The 25,541-nt window shown below is 37.4% G+C and overlaps 1 protein-coding gene across 2 annotated transcripts in view; it reads left to right on the top strand.

Moving 5' to 3' along the window:
* pax2b (paired box 2b) overlaps positions 1 to 25,541 on the top strand; it is a 36,815-nt gene that overhangs the window by 5,787 nt on the left and 5,487 nt on the right. For both annotated transcript variants that reach the window (XM_055043080.1, XM_055043081.1), the window contains exons 4-7: positions 1,377 to 1,456; positions 3,047 to 3,166; positions 13,903 to 14,078; positions 18,216 to 18,330. In XM_055043080.1, coding sequence (XP_054899055.1) covers positions 1,377 to 1,456; positions 3,047 to 3,166; positions 13,903 to 14,078; positions 18,216 to 18,330 — 491 coding nt within the window. The remainder of the gene's footprint in view (positions 1 to 1,376; positions 1,457 to 3,046; positions 3,167 to 13,902; positions 14,079 to 18,215; positions 18,331 to 25,541) is intronic.

Here is a 25,541-nt window from a genome sequence, read left to right as displayed (position 1 = left end):
CACATGGGGGGCCATGGGTTGAGTTTGATCGGTAACTGTGAAACCCCTTCCATCCTGGGTGGGTCAGGGCGGCGGGGGGCAAGTGGGTGGAGGTGGTGGCTGCTGATTAGTGTGGGCCAGGTAGAGCCAGTGAAGCTGATCATTGAGGTGAATTGATGTGATTTTATGCTTTGTTTGCAAGTTCACCCAGACCAAAAAGTGCAGTAGAGAGTTGGGTTTTTTTTTCTTTCAGCTTTTATGACAAAACCACTGACCACATCCATGTTTCTGAACGACTTGAATTTGATAATTTTGTCACAAAATATATTTTTGGAAGCTGCCATGATGCTCAAATAAGAGGAAAAAAAAATAAAAGAAGTTTTCTTAATGTTGGTGATCAGACCAGCTTTATGTCCTACGGGTCTGGTTCTGGAGGGCTTAGGGCTCCCGTTGATCCTTAGAGCAACAAAACTACTTGAGGCAAATTTTTCTCCGGTCTGTAGGGAAAGGCTTACTTTTAAAAACTGTCTTCAGTTTTTAAAAGCAAACTGAAAACAGATATGTTCAGGTAGGTTTGCAGTTTCAGATGTTTCTGCATAAACTTATTGGTTTAGTAAAGATTTTAACAATCACCAGAAGCTGATCTGTAATCATCGGTGAATGGAACAAATACAATCTTAAGGTGCTCTCCAAAATAAATAGATACATTTTGCACACAGTAATATACAGTTATTTGCATCTAAGACAGAGTCGATAACATTGTAATTTGATCCGAGTTGTAAAACACTGCAGCCAAGTTATTTTGCCTGTTGGTAAAACATTTTCGAACTAAGCAAGAGCAGTCAACTGAGGCGCTGACTTTGCAGTAATACCACCTCCTGAGCAAGTGAGTAGCGACAGTGGACAGTTGACTGCATCAGCTTTTCAGCAATCCTGCATAATGTGCATGCATGTGGTGACAGTTGAAAGGAAAACTCCTTTTTTTTAACGGCGGCAAGGTAAAAGCGAGTCATTGAAGAAAAACTAGTGTATAAAGATTTGTATTCAGACGCGTCCTTGGAAAAGTAGACAATAGAATCGGCAACTGTTCTTATCGTCCTGATGTGACCCCAAAAAGCAGAAGAATATCTACTTTGGCTTTGACATTTTAATGTTTCTTTGCTTGATGACTTGATTGCATTTCCTCACTTCCTTATCCTCGAAAATTATATATCTGTTTGATCATTTTTTAATTGTTTGTTTCCTTAGTTTGATCATTTTTAGAATGGTTTTATGTCTGTTTATCTTTGGTAAACACTTTTATACTTCTCTGCATAAAACGTATTTGGAAAAAAACATTTCACTGGATACAAGTTGACTGAAAACCACTCATTACATCTCTTTTCTTTTTGCTCCAGGATCATCAGAACAAAGGTCCAGCAGCCTTTCCATCCATCTCCTGATGGATCATCGCTTTCAACGCCCGGTCATACAATAGGTAAAGAACTACCATCTCAGAACCTGCACATGTGATTGTTAATTTTCATAAATTTTTTTAAATAAAAATTGTAAAATGAATGATGGGGATTATTTATGAAACATTAAGTTAAATCTTCAACTTCTCATTTGAAATTGGTACATTCCATGATTAACTGAAAGATGGAAAACAATTTCTGTACACAAACCGGGAACCATTTCTAAAACTGCTTCAATTCTGATAAAAGCTACTTTTTTTTACTGTCAGTGTAAATTTAAAAAATGTGAAAACTGATGAAAAAACAGAATTTACAGTCAGAATAATTTTTAATAAAAAAAAAAAAAGAAACTTAGTATTTCTAAACACCCCAAATCTTTAACTAAGGTTGTACGTTTCTAAAAACCTGCTTTATCAAACCAGATACTTGTTTTCTATCCTCTGGAGGAAGTTTAAGATGAATAGTTACACATAATAAAATATTTATTGTGTGTAATAAAGAGTTACACATAATAAAATATAAGGTCTGTCCTTATTCTTACTAAAATATTCTTATTAAAGACAAGTTTAAGCAGTCACAACAAAAAGCAATCTATGCATCTTCATATTTTACAGAAAAGAGATAATAAACATTATGTTCTTTTCATGTGAACTTTTCTGACTTTAATTTCTTGTATCAGTTTTTCATAGTGGTTTATAAATTGAAAAGTTACAGGACAACAGGGTTAGCTTTGAGCTGAACACAAAACTACTTCAATAACTGGGATCGATTTGAAGATCAGTGTGTTTAATTGTGAGTAGACTTTGCGTGTGGTGTATCACAGAGGTCTGTGTAGGGACAAAAAATATGCGTATGTATTAATTAAAAAAGTATTTCAAAGGTCAAAATGTGATATTTGCTGATGGGTGGGTGAAAATGTACAGCAACTTCAAATTCATAAGAATAAAGCAGATGGTTTAACGGATGTATTTGGTCACCTAAGCTTAAATCAAAGCAAAATTCATGGCATTCCTGTATTCCTGTATAAAGAAAGAAAAAGAGTACCTGAGATCAAATTCCCATTAGCTTTGACAAAAACAGTAGTAAAATGTGCTGGAAACCTCATATTAACCACATGCAAACACCTGTTTGAAAAAACTAAGACTAAGCACACTCTAAGCCAAAAATCTGTTCTCTTGGTGGAGCTGTGGAAAAAAGACTTTAAAAAGTTAATTACCTCATCATTATTAGCAAGAAAAGAACAAAATTAGAACACCAAGATTTACTGTCAGGATTAAACCGTTCTGTTACAGAGAAAGTGTTATAATTTAAGAGACATATTCAATTTAAACATATAGCTCCACGCAATTAATGTCTTAGTTTCTTATGTACATACTGCCTAATGAGTGTGTTTGTGGACTTGCATTAAACTATGCATATTGGTTGATATTGACAGAAATTGATTTGTAAACTCAGTAACCAGCACTAAAGAGGAGCAGATTTACACTCCTTTTCAATCATATAAATTGAATGAGTAAATGTGATGGCTTCATATAGGTTGATACATTTGTTCACTTTTAAATGTCCAAAATAAAAAAGCCAATCAATTAATTTTCTTTTTGCGTTTCCCACAGTACCAAACACGGCTTCCCCACCTGTAACCAGCGCCTCCAATGACCCTGCGGGATCCTACTCCATTAACGGGATTTTGGGTATTCCTCGATCCAACGGAGAGAAGAGAAAAAGAGATGACGGTAAGAGGGCCATGTTTAAGATTTAATGAATAAATAATGCCTAAAAGGGCTGAAAGAAAGTTTCGCATTTTGAATTGCTTTATCCTACAAACTCCTCTGTGCTGAGCTTGCATTAAAGCCTGCCTCAGTTCCAGTATGACCCCTATAAAACACCTGAGTCTGGACTCCGTTACACCGCTGTGTCAACCTGCCAACGAGTCCTTTGATTTGAAGACACGACCTCCGCTGTTGTCTCCTGCAATTAATCTTTATGGAAGTGATTAAAGGGCTTTAGATAATTACATGTCAAGATGATGTAGCCAACCACACAGGTCAGTCAAGAAAGCTGCTGTAGCTCTGAGGAGAGCGTTTCAGCCCCCCACCCCCTCACCTCCCAACAACCAAAAGTAGCTTCATTTCTTCTGCTGGGTTGGTGGGTATAAGGAGGCCTGAGGCGATATAGATTATTGGTTCTGTAAGCAATAGGCCTCCCTAATGTCACTACATAAGAAGCTGATGAGAATGGCTAAACAGATTCAGCCGAGTTAGAAGGCATGCATGGGTACGGAGCAGTTATCTCAAACAGGGTGGGGAATGAGTGCCTTATTTCTGCAGTTCTCCTGAACGAGAGCTAATCAGAGCTCGATGGCAGTTTACATAGCGTCTTTCTTTGTTCTGGCGTTTGTCGGAGGGGGGGTTGAAGGAGAGGTTTGTGGGATATTGAGTGGAATTGATGTTTTATGTGCGTGTGGGGAGGGTAGGGATGACTAATGACCTGTCAGAGGTAGATTTCCTGGCAAAGATATAAAAACCAGCATGACGTGGACATGGCAAATGACATAATCAAGTCTTTTCCCTGTAAGAGATGCAATCGCAGGGGCATAATGCAAACGTCTGGTGTTTTCTGGAGGTTCATTTTCAGTCGTTCGAGGACCCTCTCGTATTAGCCGGGGTGTAATGTCTAGTCACTGAATGATAAAATGCGGGCATTTCTATGCAGATTGCTTCTGAAGGGCAAAGAGGTATTAAAGGGCATGCAGGGGAATAAGCAGCGTGTTTGAGGGGAGAATGGCAGGGCTCTTTTTTTGTGGAGGTCTTCCAGCTGACAGCGCCATGTTTCTACAGCTATTCAGCCTCAAATGATTCCCCTGATGTGTTGCCATCTCCATGATTTAGGTGCTCGGCCAGCGTTACAATGAAAGAGAAGAGAGCTGTGCGGTGGGTGTGTGGAAGGGTCTGTGTTTGTGTCAGAGCAGGACTTGCTCTGAGAGTGGTGAGGGAGTTTTGGTTTTTATATATATGTACTCCCTCAGTGCCTTGCCTGGTGTCTACCTGAAACCACAGAGTCACAGATACTTTATCTCTCCCCAACATAAACTTGGCCAAACACACAAATGTACACGCATGCACACATGGTTGCAAAAGGAATGTCTTGCCTTGGGCCACAGTTTGTAGGAATAGTATATTACACAAGGTGCTACCCTGTAGACACAATCGTCCTGTTGCTCTTTTCTCTTAAAGAGCACCTCACCTAAAAGAGATACAAAAAAAAGCAAAATTTTAATACTTTTTTTAGGGAGGTGACAGCATGTTTAGGATTTTTGCTGTAATAAACAGTCATTTCTTGAGTGATTTCTCTTATAAAGATTGTTTAATAAGTTTTATTACTTGCTTATGTGGCCTGTGGGAATCAACAATAGCATGCATTCACTCTTAAAAATGCAGCCACTCAGCACAAACAATGAATGTAATTATTTGCAGAAATTATTTTAGGTAATTTACAACTATTAAGCTCCTAAATTTATTTATTTGACAGTATAATTATGTTTCTATATAACTTCAAGCTTAATTATGTTGAGCCAATGTCATTTTAAGTTTATTTTAAATATTGCCAACTTACTATTTGAAATGAGAATAAACAAGAAGTCTGATTAAAGTTTTCCTCTACGCTGTTTATTACAATCTGGTAGTAATATAAATGTGAATATTGCTGGAGCTTGCATTCTGCACAGATTTCCATCCTTATTTTCAGTAATATTTATAATATGAATAATTTATTTTACAGTTTTTACAGTCTTTTAGGATTTATATTTCTTCAATCAAGACGTCTGATCTGGCTGGTTCAATTTTTTTTTGTCTTTGTAGGTCATTATCCAAAAAGTTTCTTTATTTTAGGTCAAAATATTTTGCATGTTTACGAGGTTATTTAAGAAGCACAGCATCACAAAAAGCAGCTTTTAAACTTAGTGTATCATCTACCTGTTTATGGTGCCCCAATTCGTCTATGAAGAAAATACTTATATTCAATGAATTAGAATGCCAGAAATGTTCATTTATTTTTAGAACACAATTCACTAAGTGAAATGCATTATATATTGCACATAGACTAATGTTTTCAAGCTTTTATTTCTGATTATTTTCTGCTTACAACTAATGAAAACATGTCATATATGATTACCATATTACCAGATATTAATAGAAATCCCACCTGTCGACAGGTTGTTTTCAAAACAAGCCTGATCCGAATGGATTTTGTAATTTACTGCATGTGACTATATCCTGCAAAAAGCAGCTGCATTTGGGAATTTCCGAAACTCACTGTTAAGAGAAAAAAAATGCCCTTAGTTTTATTGCTGTGCTTGCTTGTTGATTTTATCGTGTTTTCGCGATGCCTTGTTTGCTATTTAGACATATTTTACCTCGCTCAGTAGGCCGTAGTCTATACTGCGTTAATGCTTGGATTAAATTTCCTCACAGCGCAGTAGCTTCCCTGAGCTCTATTTAAGTTGGTAAGCCTCATGATTATTATGGCACAAGCAGTCATTATCAAACACGAACAAAAAAACAAACGGAGGGAAAAGGAGGAGGGGAAAGAGAGGGGACAGGGGAGGGGAGAGCAACACAAGATCCAGTAAAATGGATTGGCTGTGGAGCTCCCAGTATTTGTTTTAGGCCGTGTCTGTGGCTCTCTGCCAAGCATGCAGACAGCTCCTAAGTTTCCAAGTCAGCAGTGCCCTTAAAAAAGGTCCCCCCCTCCCCATTACAGGAAGGATGTAGAGATAATGTAGTGTGACACACGTTATGTACACTGGGTCTCTGCTAGAAGAGCTTCAGGGACACAGGTGTCATAAGAGCCATTAATCTACCATTGTCACGTGTTATTGCAAATTAAAAGCACCGTGTTACAGTTGGCAGCTATTGTTGCGAACGGACAGGGAGCGGGAATGCAAGCGAGACCCCTGGAGACGGTGACCCAGCCTTTGGTGAACACGGCTGTCCGAGCCTTTTACAAATTGTCACGTATTAGAATTCACAATTCTGCAGAGAAAAGCTATTACTTCTCAGATTAACATCCAAGTAGCTTTCCACCACCCCCACTGATTCTGACTCTGTTTGCTTTGAGAAAAAACAAAGAAAAGAAACCCAAAGAGGAGCTCAAGCTGTGTTTTACTGAGGAATGCAAAGACAATTTGTCAGTATTTAGAAACAAATTTCATTCATTCACAGTATGAAACCACCTGAGCACACAGAAAATATGAAGTTAGAGGTGAGTTTTGCATAAATGGCACCTTGATAGACTGATTAGAATATTATCAATCGATCTGAGTCTGTGACCCAGCAGATATAAATTTGAGGTATGTATTAGGGAACTCGTTTATTTATTTATTTCATAAATAAAGATTTTACAAATATAATCAGCGTAGAATCTGATGCAGGTTGGACTGAACCAACCCAATCTAAGAATTTCAAAATTTGAATTAGATTTTCCAGTTTCACACCAAAAAGAAAATTGGCTCTTTACTTTAGCAAAGACTCAGGAGGAATGAAAAGCAGCAAAGACCTGCAACACTGTCTGTTCATAGCTACAACTTATTACCATATTTTTTAGGCAGGTTTTGACAACAGGAACTGATTCTTTACCCCACTCTGTCTCTATTGCCTGACCTAAGCAGGGTTTCCAAATCCAGTCCTCGAGACGTACCATCCTGTTGCTTTTGACTGTGTTCCTTCTCCCATAACACTGAACTAAATGGAACGAATTCCCTCATCACCTGAGGCCTGGTAACAAGCCATTCATTTGATTTAGAGAAGAATGCATCTTGAAGCTGGAAGACAGTAGTTCTCGGGGACTGAACTTTGAGCTCACAAGTATCCAAAATCATAACTTTTAAAGTCCACTGAGTAATACAGAATCTGGAATTAGCTGTTTTTTTCTTCCAATATCTGCATAAAAATCCCGCAACACGATAGCACCAACAGGAAGAGGAATCTTTTTTTCTCTTCTTGTCATTTGAAACCATTTTTTTTAACACATGTGGAATATGCCATTCAGAAAATGTTGTCTATAATCTGAAAATGAAACAACTTGTAATAATTTGTAGCGTGACGAACTTGATATGTCACCTTTTTGCAAAGGATTGGGTACTTTTTGTGACTCAGATCAAATGTTATTAACTAGAGCCGAGGAGAAAAGTGAATGTTTGTGTTGTAAAGTTGCTGGAACCGGTTCTTGAACAGTGGGTTTGAAAAATGGTGGGAGCTTTACATTCCTTTCAAACAGAGTGTGCATTTCCCTAATGTAGAAATGTAGAAAAATAGGAATAAATTCCAGGGAAACAAGTTCCAGTAGAAATATGTTTAGGGCCGAATAATCAAAATGTTATTGTTTTTTTCTGCCTATGGTGTCTACTACATGGTTGAGTCAAAACATGTACGTATTTTTTATTCTAAAGCACTTTTGCAGCCTTTACCCCAATACCGTCCATGGTGGTCAGACCGATCTGTTGTATTAAGAGCTGCCAGTGAATAAAGTGAACAGAAACAAACCTCTGACATGAGCCTGTCAAGCATGATACTTTATTTCAGCCTTCTTGCTTTTGGTTGAGTTTCTTTTTTTTTTTTTGATTTATGATCAAAACCCAGGCTGAAAAACGTCCTGATAAAGATTGTAAACATACAATTCCAGAGCAGAGATATCCACTGACCATCTGAACGTACATGACCGTATTCTATGATTTAATTATTTCTTCTCTCTGCGAGTCACGTGGACTAAAATGATGGATCTGAGATGAGTGATGGAGTAGGCCTCCCTGTTCTGTTTACCAGCATCTGTTTTGGGGGGAAGGAAGAATGCAGAAAGTCAGAAAGCAACAGAATGTCTGGACCTAAACACAACAATCCAAATTAGATTAATAAGCCATTTACCTCCATTTTTGCAGTTATTCCATTAGGCTCACTCCAGAAAATGCACAAATCTACACATTTTTAGCTTATAGTAAGTGAGAAGCTGCAAATATTTGGAGTTTTGCTCATTAATTGAATTTCCATCAATCCACTGAGCAATTTTGTGCCCAGTCCTTAAAAACTAATTACAGATCTTTAGTGATGCAGAACAAACATTTTACATTCCACAGACAGTATTTCATTTGTGTTTACATAATCAAAACATTCAATTAGAAAAGCAAAATGCAGCTGAGTTCATCCAAATGGATGCAAATGAGTTTTAATTTGATTCCATTTAGTCCAGAATTGAATCAGGCAGGGAAATTATAGAGGTGTGTTGTTGCAAAAATGTATGTTGGTTTGTTAAGGTTATAAGAGCGAATGTCTGTTGCCATGTTATGTAAAGAAACTATAGTGTTGGTAGGAGAGAAACGGAGCTGGAATTTGGAGAAAGTTTTCCCTGATTTCAAGATGTCAGCTCAACCTTCAAACACATTGAATGAAAACTTTAAGGCCTCCGTTTTCGTTTTTATCGTCCACTCAACTCAGGCTTTTGAGAGCAAAGCCAGTTTTGTTTGCGGAGTCGCACAGACTCATTCGAGTCCTTAGAGATGTGTTGGATGAAGCTGCTTGCTGGGGGTCATGACCTTTGGGTGCCAAACCCGCAGAGAGGAGTCTGTCTTACGGAGCTGGCTATCTGATCCTATGGAGGCCGTTTCCTCGTTACCAGAGTGTTAATGCAGACTGATGTCAGGATGAATATTATCACTCCGAGGGATAATCAATAAACGAGCAGAGAGAATGAACAGCCATGTAGCTCACACATACAGAGCCACTGTGGTCAAAGATTGTTATCACTGCTGTGTAATGAGCTCATTTGGGGTATGTCCAAACATTTGCCTTGACTTCCTGTTGTGAAAATCTGCACTCATGGACACTTAGTGGAGCTTTTCTTCTTTATATTTATCTTTTAAAGTTAATATCCAAAACTTCTATTTCAGCTTAATTCAGAATAAAGGCAAACTAATTAAGCAGTGTTCATAGTTTGATGAAAAATGCATCAAAAAGACAATCACTTTTTTGCTCAGGGTACCAGAATAGTTGTCACCAAGACGGTGCAGGAATTGAATCCAGGTCTTTCTGTTAGGAGTCTGCACGTCCTCCACATGCATGTGTAGATTAACTAGGGCTACATTGGTTTCCCCCCACAGCCAAATGCACATTAAGCGTACTCTCCTCATCAATATACACGAGCATCTTGGACCTTGCGGACAAGCAGGCACCCCCAGTTGTTCTATTTTTAGCAGAGCCGAAACTCAGCGTTCCACTTGGAGACATACAGCTTTTTATTAATGGGGCAATAATGTGGTGGCTTATTCACTGACCAATCAGAGGAGAAGATGAAGAAAGGATCCGAAAACAGGAAATTTGCCACCAGAATGTCATTGCAGTTTTGTTATTGCTGGGAAATAAATTATTCCAATATAAAAGACAGACAATCTTTCCTCGCTTCTTTAAAACAGTTGTTGTTTTTCTCTGTCTCCTCATTAATCTGATTATTTTTGTTTATCTGCTGTGTATTTGATTGGGGTTATTGTCAGACTGATGACTTATTCAGGATGTAAATACCAAGAAACTACCGGTTCATTATGCTAAGATAATGTCAAAATATTATAGAAATATTATAATGCTGCTACACAAACTGGGAGGGGAGTCTTATCTTTACTCAGTGTCATTAATGGAGTTGTCACAGAACACTGCAGGTTTGTCAGAATTGATGAGGGCAGATTGGACTGTCTTCAGTTTGAATGGGAGGAAGAGTGTGCAGCTTGACCCAGGATGGCTCATCTTGTGCGTGGGAAGTGGTGAATGACAAATATGGTTGTGGGTGGGTGAGGGGCGGTATTGATCAGGTGCTGTGGCTCAGGCAAGCTGATGGAGAGTAATTAATGACTCTATTTGCTTTGGTCGAAAAGAGAGCAACTGAGCTTGATAAAGTGACCAAGAGAAGCAGTAACAGGTGAGTGGGATTCATGTGGCTGTGTAGATTTATTTATTTGTGCCAAATTGTCACAGAAAGAGTCAGAGTTGTTGTTTGCTTGTTATGTATGTTTGTAAAGAAGTTATTAGGATTTGGTGGATATGTGCCTCTTTATTGCTGCTATGTACTAATATAGCCATTTTTGGACTGTTTGGACCAGAATGTCTTTTTTTTATGATTTCAAATTACAACGCAGTCAGAATCTCTTTATTGTTCCTTTGTTCTGTTTAAGTTAACTGTTTGAGTTAACTGTTTAATAACTGCTAGTCAGTTATCTTCCATATTTTTTATTTATTTATTTAATTTTCAAATGTGGAGTCATGGCAGAGTTGTGAATTTCCTCTATTGTCTTTCTCTATAGTCTTCTATTGGTGATTGAATCCAATCATCACAATAAATACCTGACATTTTTTATGCCAGGTAGTGGAAAAAAGTGATTTTAAAGACTCTATAGGAATACATTTTCATACTAAGTACATACTCCTGTTTTTTTTTTTTTTAAATGAATGTCAGCCTCTGAAATATTAAAAAAGTTTTATGCTCTGGAAACAAGGAAACTGTTAATGTTTGCTTTTAAACTATATCCAACATTATAGTCTGGCAAAAGGTTTGCTGTGCTGTTACACCATCATGCATCATCCTGACTTCTTGTCCTCAAAGATGTAGTATACTTAAAAAAACAATGTTAAGTATACTTAAAGACAAAAAATAACAATGTAGTTAAAGTGTAATGTATTCATATCTGCCATCACAATGCAGGCATTACAGTCTGTTGCATCTAATCAAAAATGAAATCATACAGTAAAACAGTACTCTAAGCATGAGAGAATGTTGTGAGAATATTTTAATGTTTTGTGTTAAGTGATACTGCGGCACCATGTAAAATACTCCACACCAAAGCAATGTATGACTTTGAGTTCCTATGTATTTATTGTATAACATACCTTTTAAGTCAAGTGCTTAACAAGAGCTACCATTATATTACTCATCAAAACTGAATGAGCACTGATGGCTGCATTTAGACAGTTTATTTGGAGATACTAACTGTGTACAAGTCAGGTTTTTGTGCTTTTCTAATTCTGAACTTAGAAACAATTTACTCATAAGGCAGTTCGACTTCTCTGCTGTGCTGATACAGTTTGATGAGACTTTATGTAGTGTTAAGTATACAGTTAGGGCATAAGCTGACCATATTTATGGGTTTTTCTAAAAAATTTATGACAATCAATAGCTTGGCATTCTCAAAGACCAGTATTGTTTATGTCTTACTTCTTGCAAAATTCAAATACAATCTGCTGAAAGCGAGAAGTAAGTTTGAAGTAAAAGAAGAGAAGAACTGCTTACACTACGAAAAACTGCAGAGACTTTAGAATTAATAGTTGACCATTAAATAATAATCTATTTGACCATTCTCATAAGAACTGTTATCTATTTTTGTACTTTCCTCATGATATTAAACTGTTTTTATAAAAAGAGAGATAACTTTCTGTGGTGAACTTATACATTTTTTGTCTTGTAGCCAGTAGGGGATTCTATTTTTTTACTAATAGACAAATTACTACGCCTTTAATAACCTATCTAAAAGCCGACATGATGTATTATGCCTTCTGTGTTGTTGTGAGTTTGTTCCTTCTATGAACTATTACAGTTGTGAAGAAAACAGTGAAGTAACTGCTCTCAACAGTTAAAGGAACGTCGACTACAGTGGACCCTCACGTATTTACAGTTCAGTATTCGGGAATGTAACTCCAAATTATTCATGGGTTTTATTTCAGTTTTCTATATAGCATATTGAAAATATAATGCATCTTGAGAAGCTAAAATCTCTTGTTCCAAGAAATTTGGAAAAATAAATTTGTTCCAAATTGCTGGTATTTGCAAAGCAGCCATTCAGGAGCTCCTTTTTCCTCTTGCCACTGATTAGCTGCACCCCTAAGAGTGGAGACAAGAAAAACTGTAGATGTTAACTTCTGCAGAAGTGACAATATAGTTTCTAGTGTGTGGATTATTGCATATTAAAGTATGTTTAGTCTTTGAAGTATTAAAATAGGCAGGTATAAGCTCAAGAATTTGTGGATTTCCGCTATCTGCAGTAATGCACAAATGTAAGCATTTCTTCTTTAACTCCTGCTATTCAGTTCTTAACTTGTGTTATTTTCATGTTTTTTTTTTATCTGCAAACTGACTAAAAAAGTACAGGAAATTGACAACAATAAAAAAAAAAAAGAAAATCTTCAAAGCAAGAATAAACCAATGATTCTGTGAAACTGTTTAGATAATCCAATAAGAAAATGTTATTTTGTGCAACCAAACCGTAGAAAAACGATATCTTCCACATCTTGGCGTCAGCACAAATTTGTGTTCACACAATTCCAGATTCACTGACACACACTCCTTCTTCCACTCCATTTTGCAGCTCATCCATGTCCTTTTTGTGGAGGTTTTTGAGGTTCATCTTTTGACCCTGGAAAAAGGTCACGGAGCCGGGTGGAAAGGCACTAACCCTCTTAAATTGGCGCTTTTGCACAGACAAGACTGATCAATTGAATTGTATGGCAGGGGAAAACGTGGGATTAAGTAGAGTATTATACGCACAACGAGTTGAGGCATGATGTTCATTTCGAGTTCATTTCTGCTCCCTCTTGCCACCAGATCAGGCAATCAATAGCTGGGCCTTGCATATCATATATCACCGCTCTCCCACTGAGGGAAGAACATAATCTGCAGCAAATTTAGAATGACAGATTTGTAAGGGAGCTGAAGCTTTCCTGGGATTCTGGGAGGAGACCTTCGCTGCAGCCACTGATGGGGGTGGTAGGGTCTGTGAAAGGACTGTCTGTAAAAACGTTTTAAAGATTTGCACACAGCGATAAAAGCTAAGGCATCCTCCTCCGAACAGCCAGGTAATCAGGTCAGCAGTGGAGGGAAAATTCCCGTGTTTGGAGAGCAGGGATGATTGAACTAGACTGTGCCGTTTTATTCAGCCTCTTGTCCTCTGCCTCTGCTTCCAAATGGAAGTGCATTCGCAAAGAGAATAAAAGCATTATTGAATTGTAAAAGGGTGATTGTACTTTAAAAAGCCACCTGATTTTAACATACATTGGGCTTATTCCAGGTGGAGAAAGAAAGAATGAGATTCTCTGGAGGGAATGAAAGTGAAAAACCACTGTAATGGGCTTATAGCCGCTTTAATCATTCCACACACTTGCTTCAACGAGTGTATCTGTGCAAGTGACTGTAATCCATCAATTACCAGAGGGATCTCAGATTATGATGCCGTTAATTTTGTGCAGATAAAAAAACTCGTGTGATGTAGCAACTGGCTCACAGCAGCCATTTGGGTGACAAAAAAAAAATTACAGTTCCATTTTTATTCTCTTGAGACACTTTTACAGTGGTAAAATACATGAGCAGAATATAGAGTGCATATAGCTTGAAGTGAAGGCCAGCTTCCCGGGGTCAGTGTCTCGAATGTTGCTCTCTCTTCTTGTAGATGGTTCAGATGGTTCTGGCCCAAACAGTGATTCTCAGGGTAGCGTGGAGAGTTTACGGAAGCACCTAAGGGCAGACGCCTTCACCCAGCAGCAGCTGGAAGCTTTGGACCGGGTCTTTGAGCGCCCCTCGTACCCCGACGTCTTCCCCACCTCGGATCATGTCAAACCGGAACAGGTTAGTAGCTTTTTATTATTATTATTATTATTATTATTATTATTATTATTATTATTATATTATTATTATTATTATTTTACAGTCACTCAGAAAACTCATTCACACAAATTCCCAACTCCAGGAAGAATAGCTAATTTAAAAAATGGCTGAAAGTGGCTAAGTACAGGATTACAATCCAAGCATGCTGAAGGGATCAGCAGGAAAACTCCCACACATTATTGATTTTTTAATGAAAAACACATTCCTTATACCTGCTGTAATTGAGAATAACAGTGAAGCAGCATCAAATGAATCAATATCTAGATTTTCTTGTGGGGTTTTTTATGCTTCTCACCTTTGTTGTTTACAATTCTGCATTATATGTTTATTTGGAGAGATGAAGCATGTTTCAGGATGAGACTCTCATGGTATACATTTTAATAAAAATACCATTGCTATGCAATGTTTCAATGTAAATGTATTATGTTTCCTATATTTAAGAAAAAAAGCTCAACTGAATGCATCAAAGAATGCAAGCATGTGGCCACAGTAGAAAGTAATGACTCCCTTTTTAACAGGAAGTAGATTCAGGCTCAGAAGGAGCGGCCATCTTTCATAAGAATGTGAGGCTTGAGAAAACAGAAAGTGAATATAGTCCAAATTAAAATTAAATGCTCTTAATTAAACAGCTCAAGTATGACGAGTTGTTATTTGATTGTAAATTAATGGCTACTTAACAGGCGGTCCGCTGACATATTTTTTCATCACAGTCAGAATCATCTTCATTAGCCAGGTTTGTGCACACAAAGACTTTAGCTGTGGTCCCCTTCGCTTGTTCCCTATGGATATTTTAAAATCAATATACAACTTCAGTGGGAATTAAAATAATTTTTTTATAATGAACTTGTGTGTGTACAATATTATGACAAAAGAATAAAACAAGTTAAATGAATGCAAACGCTTTGTGCATGTTGCTTATAAAACTAATAAAATTAAAGCATATCAAACGTTCTGAGGATTTTTGGACGAAATAAATATATCCTTTTAGACTGGATTTTTAATGTGAACATGTTAAACATCTGTCATGTATGATAAACATGCATGTTTATGAGGTAAACAAACATCTATTGCTAATGCAAGGTCATGCGTGTCAGTTTGGATTGTCAGTTTCAGAAGCATCCACCAAAATTAGACTTTTGTGTGTTTGGTGGCTTATATTTTTTGTCCTTTTTTTTATTTGTAAAATGCCAGAATATTTTGGTGAGCTTTGGGAAAGTACACATGAACATTGTCATTATACTTGAGAATCAAACACCAAAACATTGTATTGGAAAGACAAAGGCTGTCCCTGTGAATTATTTTATTTATTTATTTATGTATTTATTTTTGATTTATCATCAAACTAAGGGTTAATACTTTTTTTCAGCCAGGCTGTACATGAGCAGCCTTGCTTATCCTCATTATCTAAAGGGAAATATGCTGGCCAGAAAATAGTGCAAGTCTGAATTATTAAATGTTAGCCATGGCAAAATGGGATTTCTAGAAATTTCTAGAAAATTTTTTTTAGCAGTAGCTATCTGTTATATGGCCTGACACAAAAGTAGCACCCCACTGCTTTTGTGGTCAAATTAGTTAGCAAAGGAAAATAGTTTTTGCTTTCTTTTAGACAGCTGACATGCCAATGTTTAGTCGCTAGTGAGAGAGGTGTAACACTGAATTAACTTATTTTCCAAACAGAATCAGAAAAGGATTTGATTTTAGGTGTTTTGAAGCTGCACCTTTGTAAAACATTGGTATGCAATGGTAAAGGTTGCTGCCATATGCCTAGCGTACAATCGTCATGCCTGAAAATTGCAAACAGCATCCAACAATTGCAAATCATGAACACCGTACTCTTATTTGTAGAGAAAATTAATTGGTATTTGCAAAACTGCAAACCCCCCACACAACAAGATGACAATCAAATACCACCTTTTATTAAAAGCTCTGGGCTTATTACCATGGATAACCTTTATTTACAATTAAATAACAAGAGACGATTAATTTCTCCCCCCACCCCCAAACCACAAGTCAGACCCATAAAGCAAAAAGCAGTCCCCTAATTGAGTTCATTTTAATTTCTCTCCAATCGGGGCGAATTACACAGGTGATAAATCAGTGGGACAGGCCTCACCTCCAGAAGAAGGCCTAATTTGCAGCTAATTACAAAACTGATTCCTACTGGAAGATCAATACCAAAACGAATTGGAAATGACTTGCAATCACAAAGAGCGTCAGGGAGAGTATTAAAAGGTAGGGGGGAAAGGGTTAGACCAGAAAAAAGAAGAGAGGTAAGTGAGAAGAAAAAAAAAGAGAAAGGATGCATAGAAATAGTCCAGAAAAATCAGCTTTAATTTACTGCAATATTAATCAGAGCACTTTCCCCCTTTCATGGGTGCCTCATGGTTTTTTCTTTTTGTTTTTTTCCACGTGTAAAATGTGGCCCTATTAGCCACTGTCTGGGTTCTGTAGCACGGAGCATTAAAAACCCATTCTGGAGATGCAAAACTCAATGGATGCACCCCTCCCACACTTCTGCTAGCCATTTGGTCATCCCTTTCAGACCCATCTTTTCACTTCTCTCCCTCCTGCCCTTTATCTGCATGATAAAACGTCTGTGTGGCGTCTGAAGCCGGCGTGAATACAGGAAAACATCCGACATTGTGCCGGCGAACAGTTGTAGCAGACAATTAGAGTTTATCTGTGATAGTGACAGACAAGAACAGGGTCATGGGCATCCCCCCTGTGGGACCCCGGCCCACCGAACCACTTACACTGGGCTTTGGAAAAACATTGTCAACATTCAGTTTCATCTCATTAAAAAAAAAAACCTGCCAGCATCTGGTGTTGGTGTCCTTTTGCCTTGTTTGAAAAAAATACAGAAAAATCAGTTCTAGGTTATTATGTTATGTTTTGTTAGGTGCTTTTTTTTGACAATTTGATAAAATGAAATGCAACTCTCTGCTTTAACAGAGAGAAAGTAATTAATATTTATTTCAAAATAAAAAATGTTGAGAAAGTTTCAGATGTTGAGAATTTGCACTCACGGTAGAAGTTGGTGTAAATGCTGTGTTGAATCAACATAGAACGTTTCGCATCAAACATTGTGCATTTTTGCAAAACTGGGGAATTAAAACTTTAAACTTAAAACAAACTATAAACTCACTTTGAAGGAAAGCATATTTTATCCGTGGAGAGCACTAAACCCATGGCATCATGCACTGAGACTAATTAGTTTTAAAAAAATTATGAACCACATTAAAAGTGATATTATAAAAAAATAAAAAAATAAAAAAAAAACACACAGCTAGATAAAAAAAAAAAACTGAAGTCAAATCATCCTGTAATTTGGTTTCCACTACATTGGTACTCAATGCCAACAAAGGAAAAATAATAGTTATGAATGTGAGTTTTAATTAAAAATGGTTTAGACTCAACATTTGAAGCAACAAACTGACTAATAAAAGAAAAACTGTGAATTGTATTTTTTTAATTATTTTTTTATCTTGACCATGTGGTCCTTCTGAAACAATCTGTTAGAAACTTTGACAGTTGCTTTTCTCCCTTATTGTTAGGGAGAAAAGCACATAAATATTCAATATAAAACATAAAAAAATCCAGAACAGATGAACTGCATCGTCTACTTTTCTGTAACTTGCTTATGATTGATCAACGAGAGTAAATCAAAAGCTGTGCATGTGCTTCTCTTACGAGTTTTAGACTCCAAATTAAAAGCAACAAGCTAAAGGGAAACAATGAATTGTGTTTTTTTCAAACAGGACCACATGGTGCGTCTGTAACAAAGCAGAACTGCTTTCTCCCTTGGCTGATCAGGGGTAGGACAGCAGTCAAGCACAAAGGGCCAGCTGACGCCTTGGCTTTTCACTCATCTCCAAATCCCACTTCCTCTCTCACACAATACCAAAATACATTCATGATATGCTTGAACTGCCACCCTGCAGAATGCACACGCAGACACACACATAATGCGCCCCTCCAAATTTATACTCACACATGCCTGCGTGGAGTGCTTAATGGAGGAGGAGAAAAGGAGGATTTCCATGTCAGTATTGTTTGGTTGTGTAATGATTCAACTGTCCTTTTTTTTTTTTCCCCCAGGCTAATGAGTACTCGCTCCCTGTCCTGAATTCCAGCCTGGACGAAGTCAAGCCCAGTTTATCCTCTAGCGCCAACCCAGACCTGGGCCCCAGTGTGTCGCAAAGCTACCCTGTAGGTAAGATCAAGTGCCACATTAACAATATACCTTTACAATGCCAAACTGAGAGGGTTGGAACCATAGAGATGCACCGTTCTGAAATTCGTGGCCGATTACCAGTTGTTGCAAATATTTGACCTGCTGAAACTGATTTTAGTTGAGTCTGATTTAATTTTTTTTTTTGGAACTATTAATGTCAGAAGGAGGAAACACTTCCAAATCAAACTAATTCAATGAAAGTCAGACATTGAAAACTCAAAAGAATTACACACAGTATTCTATCTAGTTTTCCTGATGTCTACTAAAATCTCTCTAGTTGTAAAAAACGCAGTTCAATTTGAAACATTTCCAGCATTTTCTGTGCTTCATCTCACTGACACTGAAAATGGCTAACTTTAAACATTCTTCACTAAGCATATCCACACTCAGGTGTTTTGTTTTCAACTTCTACTAGCACTTTGGTTTGTGCTGCTTTTTCTTTAATACTTGCTGTATAACTTGCAATAGAATAAATTGCAGAACTTTTGTTTTTCTCTTGAAACTCTAGCATTACAGGAAAAGACTATCATTTTAATTTATCTCCCTAAATACATGATGGCGGTCTTTTAAAACTGGTGAGATTGGAAAAGCAGGCGCTTTTGGTTTCTGACAGGTCAATTTCTGATCAAACCGAAAATCGCCCCACTTCAGTCACCAGGCATTTTTTTCGGTGCATCTCTATGAAAACATAGAAAAGTTCTACATATGATGAATGCTGAGAAATGTGTGACAATAAAGATGAACCAAAAAGTTAAGTGTGAAGGCTTTTCTTAATGTCGAGCTGAAAAATGTAGCAGTGGTGTGCTAAAATCTCAGCAGCTGTCCTCCGTTCAGTTTTTCGCTGAGCAAGCATGGCAGTAAGAAAGACTGGGAGCTTGTTCAGTCACCGCTGGACAAGGACCTTTGGGTGTCAGCATATCAGAACTATGACTGTGTATCAGAACAAGGTCTCTGGAAAAAAAGTAAAAAAAGAAAAGGAAAAAAAAAACGAGCCACTGTGTCAGCTGCTCCTGTGATTTTTTTTTTTCTTATTTATTTTTTTTCACGAGGAGGCAGTTTGTGTGGCTCAAAGCAGGAGTAATGTGCTTCGGTAAATACGCTCTGGCATTTCTGCCGCCTGACTCTAACACCATGATCATTTATTTCACCCTCCTGTCGCTCCTTTGCTCTGTATCTTTCCCCTCCTCCTCCTCCCCGTCGTCTCTTCTCCTTGTCACAGTTAATGACTGCCTGGCTAATTGAAATATTGTTCCGTTGTTGCAGTGTTATTACCAAGAAGAAGGTTAAGTTTACTGAAAGTTTACGATGACTGTCGGCGGCCCGAGATTAATGTACGGAGCTTTTATTAAAATTCATATAATTATGCAGCAGCTATCAAAGGCAATGAGTTCTGTGTGTGTGGAGTGGTGGTGTGGGGAGTTTGGGGGGGTGATTGAAAATTACAGCAGCCCTTCTTCTCAAATGATAGTCAGGTGGTCTTACAGGAAGAGAAAGAACGCTTTTCTCATTAATATGTGGGAAGTAGATTTCTCCCCTCGTGAGGTGGGCCCCTCCTAGGAAGAAAGCTGTATGTTTGTCCTTTGTGTACGGTCCTGCAGAAAGCAGGCAGCTTTGTTTGCACCTGGGATATTTTAGGTGGCCTCTGCAGAAAGTCTCCTCTTACTGCTTCACAGGTGCAAAGAAACAGGTAGAGGAGAGAAAAAAAACGACAAAGTTGTAATCACATCAGCGGGCTGACCTGCTTTGGTATTAGTAAATACACCAGGGGAAATATTTTCTACAGTGTTGTTAGCTTGAAATTTACACCAGATGTCTGTAATTACCCTAGTAATCTACACATGCAAAGAAATCAATATAAATTAGTCCACAAATCAAGCTGTGTTTAATAAAGCAGAGTGGCACAGTAATTATGTATTTAACATGTTTTTTGAAATGTATTTGATATTTGTTTGGTCAAAACTTGATTGCTCAGGTGTGAATTTTAACCACTTTTCCAGAAACAAATGTTTTGGCATCGATTCCCTCTACTCTAATTTTTATTTCAAATTGGATGATTGGTCATTCTTGCATCTTTGTTTCTGTTTAAACCATTGAGACTTTCCTTGGCTCTATATTTTGAATCCTTGCTTACTTGCTTCGTCTTCACGTACTTATAAAGCAATGTGTTTCTCGATTCAATTTTATTTTCATTGTGTAACATCTGAAATGAACATATGCTGAAAAACGTCTTCACACCCCAATACTTACAAGTTCAAATTCCATGTTGGCATGGCTTTTTGTGGCGATGTGCAGTGCAAATCTTTCTACAATCAAATCTACAATAACATCCAAAGAGTTGAGTTTAGTTTCCCTCTGAGCACATTATACGCTCTCATAATATGTTTCTGATCTGCGTATTGGTGTATAAATGAATGCATCTTTGTGTGTCCGAATGGGTGAATGTGACTCTACTGTAAAGCTCTTTGAAAGATTGGAAAGTGATTGATTGGAAAGTGATTGGAAAGTGATTGGAAAAGCGCTGTATAAGTTCAGTCTATTTACCATTTACCATTCTCACTATCTCATTGACATGTCTAACTGCTCTGAAGCAAATGTAGTCCAACATGCTTTTTCTTCAGCCGTGGAGCATTGCAGTGATTGTGCAAAAAGACCATTGCAGTTGAGTGCAATACTTGCTATATTAATGGAGAAACTATACCTGTAATATGTCTAACACTGACGTTAGTCGTGTGTTGCTCTTGGATAACCGTTCCGATAATGTCTTGACTCCTCTGACAAAAGTCTTAGGAGGAGTTCCAGTTAGTGGCAGGTGTATGGTAAAATTATATTCTTTCTATTGCACCGGGCTTCTTTAGTGTGAAATATGTCTGTACCCAAATCCATATTAATCTTTTACAAAAGCAAGATTGCTAAGACCTTGTAAGAGCTACCCCTCAAAGGCATATCTGCAAGGGAAAATGTTAAGTTTATCCCATGCCTTTCTATGTTCTCACAGGAGGCAAAGAAATAAAGCATGCAGAGGTCAAACTAATGGAACAAACATTGCTGTAACTCTCTTGGTAATTACTATTTGGTTAGTGACTCCTCTGCTTGGTTTTTCCCCCTTAGTGCCTGTGTGGATAATATGTGATATTCAGGTGTGTGGTCTCCCTAATGACTGAGTATTACAGTTTACTTGCCAGCGATAAGCTTACCAGAGGAATTTTAAGCTGTGCAAAAAAAAAAAAAAAAAAACAGCAAATTATCTGCCACATTTAGGCTGAGATCCAATTTCAAATTAATTGTGTCTTTACGGTGGAAGGAACTGGAGAGTATGTTCATCCTTAAAATGTTTTTTTTCTTCTTTTTTTTTTTCTTAAATGCCAATTAAAAACGCCTGCAGTTATTGATCTTGTTGATTTTATGCCCTGGAATTTGCATAATCTATTAAAATATGAATGATTCATGAAGTGCTCATTGCCAGAGATTGGGATTCTCAGTGAACTGAAAGAGTTGAGAGATAGAAATCTTTTGTGTCCTCTGCTTATCCTATTAAGGTTCAAAAAGTACCTCCAATAAGAAAAGGGATTTAAAGGCATTGTGCACATCATCGAGGTTCAGAGGCAAGAAGGCACTTCCATTAAAAGTGTGCTTTTTTTTCCTCTCTCGCTCTCTCTTCCTCTCCTCCACATTAATTCTGTATTACCTGCTAAATAGTCCCTCTTACCCCATAAAAACACCAAAGGGCTCCATGAATATGTGGAAAGGACAATTGCATATTGTGAGGTAATTTCTATTGTTGATATGGGAAGTCATTTCTTTGATGAATTCCCTTTCGAGAGACAGATTTCATCTCAAGAGCTTCTTATTCTTGTTCATTCAGATTGCTTAAAATTCAAATAGTGAGGGGCTGTGTGGGGAATTGGTGAATAGCCGAAGGAGGAACCCTGAACTTTTTTTGTGCGTGTTTTTCAGAAATAAATGAGGAGATGGCCCTCGATATGGCCAATTGTCCACTATTTCAATAGAAAGTTTCAGTATTTTCCTGAAAGCAGTCGGAAACCGGCTGTTTTCTTGATGGCGCTTTAGACTGGAGGTCGGCATTCAGGCAGTGAGTGGTTTCCCTTGGGCTTTCACAGGAAGTTTAAAACATCTTACCTTGGTGATTGTTTGTCACTTAGAGAACTCAGTTTGTTCAATGATTTAAGACCAATGCAATATAATTTTCATACAATAATGTTAAGGTTTTGTGTTATAGCCTAAAAAAATCATGGGAAAGATTGTTAAATTCACTGCTGTCCAGACAACAATCACTGACACCCTCTACAAGAAGGGTAAGCCAAAAACTATAATTGCTCGAGAGGCTTGATGCGCAAAGTGCTGTATCTAAGAATGTTAATGAAGAGTTGAGCGGAAAGAAAATATGCGGTGGAAGAAGGCACACAAACAGCGAGAATGACTGCAGCCATGAGAGACCTTTGATGTAAATCCCCTTCAAGAGTTTGGGGGAAATTCATAAGGCGTGGAGTGAAGCTGGAGACAGAGCTTCAAGAGCCACCACACACAGACATATGGAGGAGAAACGTCTACTGTCGCCTGAAGAAAAGGAAAAATGTCAGCGGTGTCTTACCTGGGTTAGGAACAAAAAGGCTTGGCATACCGATGTCCTTTTTTTGGATGAAAGTTAATTTTGGACTATATTTAAAAAAAAACATGGGTCGGAGAATTTGGAGGAAAAGTTCAGGAGCACAGAATCCATGTTTCTGTAGGTCCAGGGAAAAGCTTGTACATTTGAGGAGCCATGTCATGCTGCACTGATTTGGTAATTCCTGCAAAAGGAGCCCCAACCGATGCATATTGTATGATACATGTACAACATTTCTATTACAAAGATTATTTTTAATTGGTCTTATGTAAAACTTTTTTTTTGAGAAAACAAAGTTAATTGCTGCAAGACATAGTAATAATAATAATGATAGAAATAATAATAATGACATATGAAATAATTATTTAATAAATGCGTGAAAATACATCATGTTGTGTGTAATGGGTCTTTAACAGCATCATTTCATTTGACAAATTAAACAAATGTACATAGATATAAAACTTTTTTATATCTATGTACTTTACATATAGGCACATATTCTTAAGATGTGCCTGTATGTAAAGTGAGGACAACTAAAAGTTCACATCAAGCATCAAGACCTGAGGAAAAGAGAGTAAACTCACCACCATCCTCACAAACCATTGGCATGTCACCCCACAGGGGAAAACGTGGGATCTGAAATTAATGCTCATCTCGTCTTTACAAAAGCAAACTAACCTTTGAGCACACATTTGATAATGAATGACTTTCAGCTGGTGTTTGGGGAATTAAAGCAATTTGGCTCTCCAAACATTCTTTACTTACTTGTAATTAATTAGGGTGAGTTTTTTTGTGGGGGAGCTGGTGATAAATTGCCCCATTCTGCATATTGCCCCGAAAATGGAGGTCAGAGATTTTTGGTTGTTGTTGTAGCAAACATGAAGGTGTCCCTGTCATGCTAAATTTAATACTCTTGCAAGCAAAAGAGTCATTCACAAATGACTTTGTTCATGTGCCAAATGAAGAGAAGGTCACCCTGCTTTTCCATTTGTGTGTGAAGAAACTGAGCCGACGCCGGCGCAAAGCCGCAAAATCAAAAACACAAGAATCAAATAATCCGTTTTAAGATAGCCTCTGGTTGATTTCAGTTGATCTGTGTTGTTCATATAATTTCATTATTGTACTCAAGCAAACTCTAGAGTACAATACATTGTCTTCCCAGATTGGTATTTACTCCTGCAAGCTGCTTCTCAATTTGAGGCAGAAATCAACAGGTTTTTGTAAGAAAAAAAAAATCTTTGAATAGATTTTGGTTGGGGAGGAGGGGAGGAAAGGAGGTTTAGAGGAAAGTAAATAGCTTGATTTGCTGGCGTTCAATCTAAGGGGGACTGTCAGAGGAAGCAGACAGCATAAAGGAAGGCCATCTTTTAATGAGAATCTCGACACACATCTCTGTTTGTAAAAACAACAAAAGACTAGGAGGCAGCTAATGAGGCTATCATTGCTGTACAAAGAGTTCTGCGAATCTCTGAAAGAGGGCTTGAAAAAGAGGACATAAAGCAAAGCGTCAGAGAGAGTCCACTAAAAACATGATTCAGCACAGTAGTGGATATACATGAAAGATTAGCTGAATTGTGTGCGTAAATGGAAAACCAACAGTTTTTATCATTTGTCCATTCATTTGTATTCACTTGTCTACCCTAAAGTAAAAGTGTTATTGCACTAAAAATTGGATGTAAATCTGAGTGGGTAGTATCTCGTTGTTCAATCGATCATCCAAAAACAGAAGATAGCTATTTTTCCAGCACATTAGATATTTATGCTTAACGAAAGAGAAAGTTATTGGTGAAAGAAAACTGTAATTCCTTTTAGTTTGACTCTTTATACATCCACAGGTTTGTCTCAAAATAAATGTGTCTATGAGAAATTTCCAAAGCCAGGACATAATCTGGACTTTTCCTGATTTTTCAAATAGATAGTAATCATTCTGTATATCAATTTCTGATTTTGAAGACATTATCATTTTAATCACTGATATGTTCTTTCTCGCACTATTGCAGTACTTAGAAAATAGAAGTCATTTTGGTAATTCTAGCTGACCTGAAACAAGCGAAGCTTATTCTGTTTTAACTTTAGGCAGGCGTACATGTATTTTTTTTATTGAGAATATGTAAAGTTCTTATTTTAACTATCTGTACTGCTTTGTGTTGCTCTATCACATAAAAATTGAATAAAGTACTTTCAAAATGTGTAAAAGTTTCAGGCCTGTGAATGCTTCTGCAAAGCCTTGAAGGCTTTGTTGAGTTGCAACAGTGAGGTTGAAAAAACAAAACACTGTGTCTTAATGATGCTATTTAACTCTGAGTGAAGTGTGGGTTGACCTGAAAGTATTGGTCACCTGATTTGATCCACTAAATCAATATCAGGGCTTGTATTGATGAAGTGACCAACCCACATTAGCAAGTTTTTTAGTCAATCATCAATTTTGTCTACATTATTTCATCATCTTAAGACTTAAGACATTCTTGACATAGAGGGAAGATATCTTGCAAAAAGACCCTCAATCTGATGTGTCTGTGTTATGTAAAATTATTATCATAAATTAGCGAATTTAAGTCATATGGTG

Source organism: Poeciliopsis prolifica, unplaced genomic scaffold, assembly GCF_027474105.1.
Source record: "Poeciliopsis prolifica strain line A6 unplaced genomic scaffold, Auburn_PproV2 SCAFFOLD018, whole genome shotgun sequence".
In the NCBI taxonomy this organism is placed as follows: Eukaryota; Metazoa; Chordata; class Actinopteri; order Cyprinodontiformes; family Poeciliidae; genus Poeciliopsis; species Poeciliopsis prolifica.
Note: the sequence above shows the minus strand (reverse complement) of the source record. Positions and strands in the feature narration are given on the sequence as shown.